Below are 6,228 nucleotides of genomic sequence, written 5' to 3'. Positions count from 1 at the left end.
TGAAAAGGTTGGGCCACGTGTTACGAATGCCTAAACATTTATTACCACGAAGCATAATAGTAGCCGGTGTTAGGGATGGTAAAAAAAGAGTTAGAGGCGCCCAGACCAAGAAATGGAATCAGTCGTCAAATTCTCAATTGAATCATGATTTCAACTATGAAATTACTAAAACTAACTTGATATCGTTTAATTGAATCTTTCCGTTGATGTTTAGGATTACAATTGATCAGTCTCTTATTGACATATGTGCATATCGTGTAGAGTGTCTCGATATTGCTTGAAGTCACAAGCATTATAAGTGAAAATAGATAGTGGCTAGTAGTGGAAACTAGGAAGTACGTTTCGTCAAATTTGGATCTCGTCAGCTGGATGTATCTGCATCTCAGAGTTGATGTTCACTCCAGTCAGGACTCGAATCCTGTACTGTTCTCTTCGAACGCCATCACATTATTCACTTAGGTACTGAGTCCTGATAGTCACTTACTTGTACAATGCAGATACATCCAGCTGAGGAGTCCTAAACAGGATGAAACGAGAGTCTTGGATTCCACTGTTAGCTGCCATCCATCCTCGCTCATAATAAGTTTATTCTTTTCTAAAAAATGATTGCAAATAGAAAGATCAATGATTCATTTTATAATTTGGGTGAGAAATTCAATGATACATTAATATTATTAAGAGCTTTTTTTTCAAAGTAAAACGTTCTTAAATACCTGAAATCCAATTTATTGCTTACTTGCTTACGTCTGTTACCCCTTCGTGGAGAAACATAGGCCTCTCACCAGCATTCTCCATCCAACGCTGACCTGAACAATCTTTTCAAATTGTTTCTAGTTGCTATTCATCTTTTTCATGTCTGCTTCTCATTTCCGACGCAGTGTATTTTTTAATCTACCTTTTTTGATATTAACTTATTGTTCCAATAAGTGTTTGTTATATTCAGACTCCGCCTGTAGCTTCTCCGAGGGCTACTGCCAGTCCCAAGCCCGGGTAAAGGAGAAGGATTGGGCGTGGGGTTAGCGAGCCCATCCCGTAGAAAACCAACTCGCTAAAAAAACGCTAACCAGAAAAATATTCAGACTATTGGAGGGAAATCTCAGAAAAAAATGGATCATATTATTAAAGTAATTAGTTGTTAGGAAAGTTATTGTCACTACTGACTATTCATTAATTGTAATTCACTATCTCAACATTTAGTTCTATTTCATTTGCAAGTATGTATGAGTGTGAATGTGTGGTATGTGCTACTGATATCGACAGATATGCGTAGTATATATCATCAAGCGAAAATGAAATACCTTGCGGCAGAAGTTCAAGAAGATCAAATAGATGAAAATGAGAAAAGAGAGTGATTGACGTAGAAAAGAAGAATCAGTCAAGTTAGCGATAACTGATTGACATTTTGTAAATGAAGTATTTACTGTATGATTCACAGATTTTACAAGGTCTTACTAAGACCTTGTGTTACGTATGCCCAATCACCGACTGCCCCGGCGTACAATGTTTTATAGTGTAGGAGTAAGTTGGTTGGCAACCAGACCAAAACGTGGCACAAATCCATGAAGTCATTGATAGCTGGACTGAGCCATGTTGGTAGGTGTAGACTACCTGGTTGGGATTCGCGAAATGATTGCAACCGATGGTTAGAGACCTTGAATGACATGACTCAAAATCGTTTGCAATGGCGAAGGTGCATTCACTATTTGTGTTCTTCCGAATTCTAATCTTCTGAATTCTTCATGTCTCTATCCTTTTTCTCTTTTCAAATTTATTTCACTGTATTATATTCCTTGAATAACATCTTCAAACCTTAATCTTTCTGAATACTGCTTATACTCTTGCTACCTCTACTAATATTGGATTTGAATCGACAACTGCATCTCTGTGGTAATGTGATATGGCAACTCGAACTGATGTACGTACGAAGTTATACGTTGTGACTGACTGACTGACTGAAGACCTTGTCCCCTCCTGTGTTCTCGTTCGCTACAATACCATCATAGTTCTAAAAGCAATGTATGTATAGTAGGGTTGGAACCCAGTATTTATTGTTTAACATCGAAAGTGATCCTTTCAATTGCTTAACTTATCTATTTATTCCTTATTGTCCTTTGAAATTCCCTTTCTAGGATCAATTTCATTCTTTACTTATTGAGTAATTATGGATTTGGTTTTAGTAGCTAAGTTACTTTACATGGTAATCAGTTTTAAATGAACAAGTAACCAATAAATTTGATAAAGAAATGACTTTTTTATTTGCTTACTAACGTCTGTTACCCCTCGGGAAGTAGCATAAGTCACTCACTAGGATTCTCCATACAATTCTGTCACTCGCTATTCATCATCCTGATGTCTGACTCCGATTATCGACACAGTGTGTTCTTTGGTCTTGGTCTTTTTTGTTTCCTTTCAGAATTTCAAGTTAGCACTTGCCTCGTGATGCAGTTTGGTGATTTCCTCAATGTGTTTCTTATCCACTTCTAACGTCTTTTCCTAATTGCCTCATCTATTTAGCAATTTTTTAGCAAGGTTGTTTTGTACGGGATAGGGTTGCCGACCCTTTGCATAACCCGGACTTGGGACAAGTGGTAGCTAAAGGCGGAGTTGACTTTTTGTTTACTGATATTATACAGAGTAGGTTTGTTTTGAAGCAAACAGTGATCTTCAACTATATTTGAATAATTTCAAATGATACCACTCATTAGAGAAGTGACTTATAAACCGGACAAATAACGCATAAACCCGTACGAGCAGTCTAGAGTGTACAACGGTCCTCCTTCCTGACTATCCCTGTCTGTTCGAGTCCATAATACCAACCTTGACCTCAACGATATGAATCATGTATTTCAAGCATACAGCCAAAAGTGGCTGTGAAGGTGTGAGACTGTAATTAATAGACTGGGCATAAGTTAAGAGTGGTAGATCGTATAATGATAATCTATGGGTCAAAAAAAAGCTTATCATAAGAGGAATATGAATATACATAGTTTAGTTACTTAACAATTGCCTAATGAAAAATATATGTATAGTATTAGATCATAAATGCGATCGAGCTGTACTGTTTGGGTTGTCACGTGAAAGTCTGAATGGTGTCTGGTTCACCTGAAAACCAGTGCAAAAATTACCCTGACCCACAAGAGTATACTATATAACTGTGAATAATTAATAATTAGATCATAAATAGATCCCGACAGTTACTATCCACTATTCTCGTCGGGGTATAACAAAAAGGAAGCCATTTTAACGATGAAAGAGTTTGTGATCATCCATTCATTGCTTGACATTCAGTAAGTGTTTGTTATCGAGTATATTTGGGAATTGTTGTACTCATCTAGTGAATGAGTTTTACATATAAGTGTTCAATTTTCAATGAGGATTTCATTCCAATTCCTACTTGTGTTGTTTTTTCATTTCGGACGTTGGGATGTTCTTAAAAGATTGATGTTGATGATTTTAGATGTTTGTAATGAAATCCCCAGAGAAAATTATCATCTTATATGCTATACTCATTCGGTGGACACGGCGCGTCCACCTAGGGGAGTTGGAAAACCCTGATTCAAAACCAATGGTGCACATGAGCTCCAGTATCCTGAGGGAACGAATGGCATATGAATCAACCATTGGTCACCGGCTACTGTGGGACTGCATCTCCTCACGATGCTCCACTGCCTTGTGGATCAGATTTTTAAGTCAAAGGCTCCAGGTGTGTCTCCCTGAAAAAACCACCTGCTTCAGTTTGGGCACCTGGGCAGTATCTCAGCCCTCACACAAATCAAATGAGACTTGTGTGGCGCATATATATCTGGTGCCTCTTTGTACCAATATTTATGTGTTTAAATAATAAACTATACTCATTCATAAATGGATTAAGACTTAAGATGTAAAACACTGGATGGCAGTCAAATGATTTAAAAGTTGAGAGCTTGTGATGAGAAACAAATGTTTAGGTCTCACCCTCCTTCTGATGCGTTTATTAGTGAGCAAAGCTAAGAATTCCCGTTCTAGGTAGAAATAGCTATTAAATATCCTTTTTGGTTTTCGGTGATTGTCTAATAGAAGTTAGTTCGTTATAAAAAACCTTAAATCTAACTCCATACCCTAATTATCAACTGGAAATCAGGATCTTTATTGTCTCCACAGGTTAATAACCCTCATTTGGCTCTAGTAAGTAAGTGTGCCTTCTCAAGGTCACTTCACTGTTGTTCAAAGGTTATCCATAAATTATAATCTCACCACTGACCCCAGTCAAGGAGCCACTAAATTTTGTTATGGTTTCAGAGTTTATAGTATTACATATGTATGATCTTTTTGGAGGTAGAATTCAAGATTTATAGACCTCATTACAGGGCGATATTATCTATAGACTGTATCAAGTTCTGACTGTTAGTTGACCGTATCACCTCTAATGTAAATGAATGTTTCTGGTAATATCTTCCATTTTCAGCTACAGTTTGTTAATCTCAAATTACATCATTAACAAGGATTTGACTCTAGATTTTTAGTCAGTAACTTCCAAATAGGAGTACTATATCAAGTGACTTCAAAATCATCACAGATTGTAGGGAACAGAGAACTAAAGTGGGATTTAAAATTTCAGAATATCTTGGTAAAATCTGAGAATTATACAGTAAAATACTTAATTTGCAAAATGTCATTTAATCGTCTTCATTATTCCTGCTTTCTGTTCTCATTCATTCCTCTTCGATCTACTCAACCTTCTATTGCCAGACATTGTATACTACTTATATTGATATAAGTAGTATATTAAGTAGATATTATTATATAATAATAATAGTAATAGTAATATTAATATTGTTTTGATAGTTGAGATGATGGATTAATTGAAGCTACACCATCATGGAAAACCTGGAAGCACTGAACAGCCATTTCGTCCTAGGTTCAAATCTTGCAAGGTGGGATCATGGATGCACCCTACTGAGGAGACCTACAATAGGATCAGGATTTCCATGATGGTCTAACTTCAATGGATTCATTTTCTCAACTATATAAAATTACTATCATATCCATAAACCCCCTCCCCCCACCTTCTGATAATACTATTATTATTATTATTATTATTATTAGGTGGACAACGTGCTGAACGTAAAAAATGGTTACATTGTTTCGAAGGTGTTACAGCTATCTTATTTATAGTTGCTATGTCAGAATATGATTTAAAATTAGCTGAAGATCAAACAACTAATAGAATGCATGAATCATTACAATTATTTGATTCTATATGTAATAGTCAATGGTTTGTTGAAACAAGTATTATATTATTTTTAAATAAAAAAGATTTATTTGCTGAAAAAATACAAAAATCCCCCCTGACGATTTGTTTCCCTGAATATACCGGAGGACAAACTTATGAAGAAGCATCGAATTACATTCGGGAAAAATTTGAAGATGTAAATCGTAGAAAAACCACTAAGACAATTTATACACATTTTACATGTGCTACAGATAATAATAATATAAGAGTTGTATTTGATGCTGTTATAGATGTAATTATTAAATCAAATTTAAAAGATTGCGGTTTATTTTAAATATTACTACTATTCATACTACTGAAAATATTACTGAAATCAGTAGTTGTTGTTATCATTTAGTTTAAATAATAAACATATTGAACAGTGAATTCAGTAAAACAACTACCCTATCACTCCCAACAACAAAACCACCACTACCACCACCACCAACAACAACACCAACAAAAACACAACAGCAACACCGCCACCACCACTACAACCACTAACACCACCACCACCACCAATAACAACAACACCAACACCACCAATAAGAACATACAATGTATACACATATCAACATGAGGAAAAGAAAGAACGAAAAACAGAATGTTTCATTCTTTACTTTTTTTTGTTTTTTTTTAGTATCCAAATGGGTTTTTCTCTTTTTTTGCTTTTTCTTTTCTTTTTTCTCTCATTAGAAGAAAAAAAATTATTCATAAAGATTGTTCATTTGTATTTACAAACAAACAAAAAACACATAAAAAAAGAAACGATTTAGTCAAATTATAATGGGGGGGGGCGAAATATGTTTATTAAAGAACCCCCCTCCGTATTATTATCATTATTTTCCTTCTTTTTGGATTCAGCTTTATTTGTTCCTTTTTTGGTCTTGTTTATTAAAGTTTAGCCTCTTTAGTTTCTTGAATTGATTTTTGACAGACTTTCCTTCTGTGAGATGGTGAAGATTTGTAGCTCAGCT

At 35.2% G+C, this 6,228-nt stretch overlaps 1 protein-coding gene across 1 annotated transcript in view; it reads left to right on the top strand.

The window, feature by feature from the left end:
* Positions 1-5,546, top strand: part of Smp_032740 (putative gtp-binding protein (I) alpha subunit, gnai) — a gene marked incomplete at both ends in the record, with an annotated part of 17,012 nt that extends 11,466 nt beyond the window's left edge. The window contains one exon of the mRNA XM_018795256.1: positions 5,270-5,546. Coding sequence (XP_018649587.1) covers positions 5,270-5,546 — 277 coding nt within the window. The remainder of the gene's footprint in view (positions 1-5,269) is intronic.
* Positions 5,547-6,228: the final 682 nt, after the last annotated feature.

The sequence above is a fragment of the Schistosoma mansoni genome, chromosome 2 (assembly GCF_000237925.1).
Source record: "Schistosoma mansoni strain Puerto Rico chromosome 2, complete genome".
Taxonomy (NCBI): domain Eukaryota; kingdom Metazoa; phylum Platyhelminthes; class Trematoda; order Strigeidida; family Schistosomatidae; genus Schistosoma; species Schistosoma mansoni.
The sequence above is the reverse complement of the archived record's forward strand: the minus strand, read 5'-3'. Positions and strand labels throughout refer to the sequence as shown.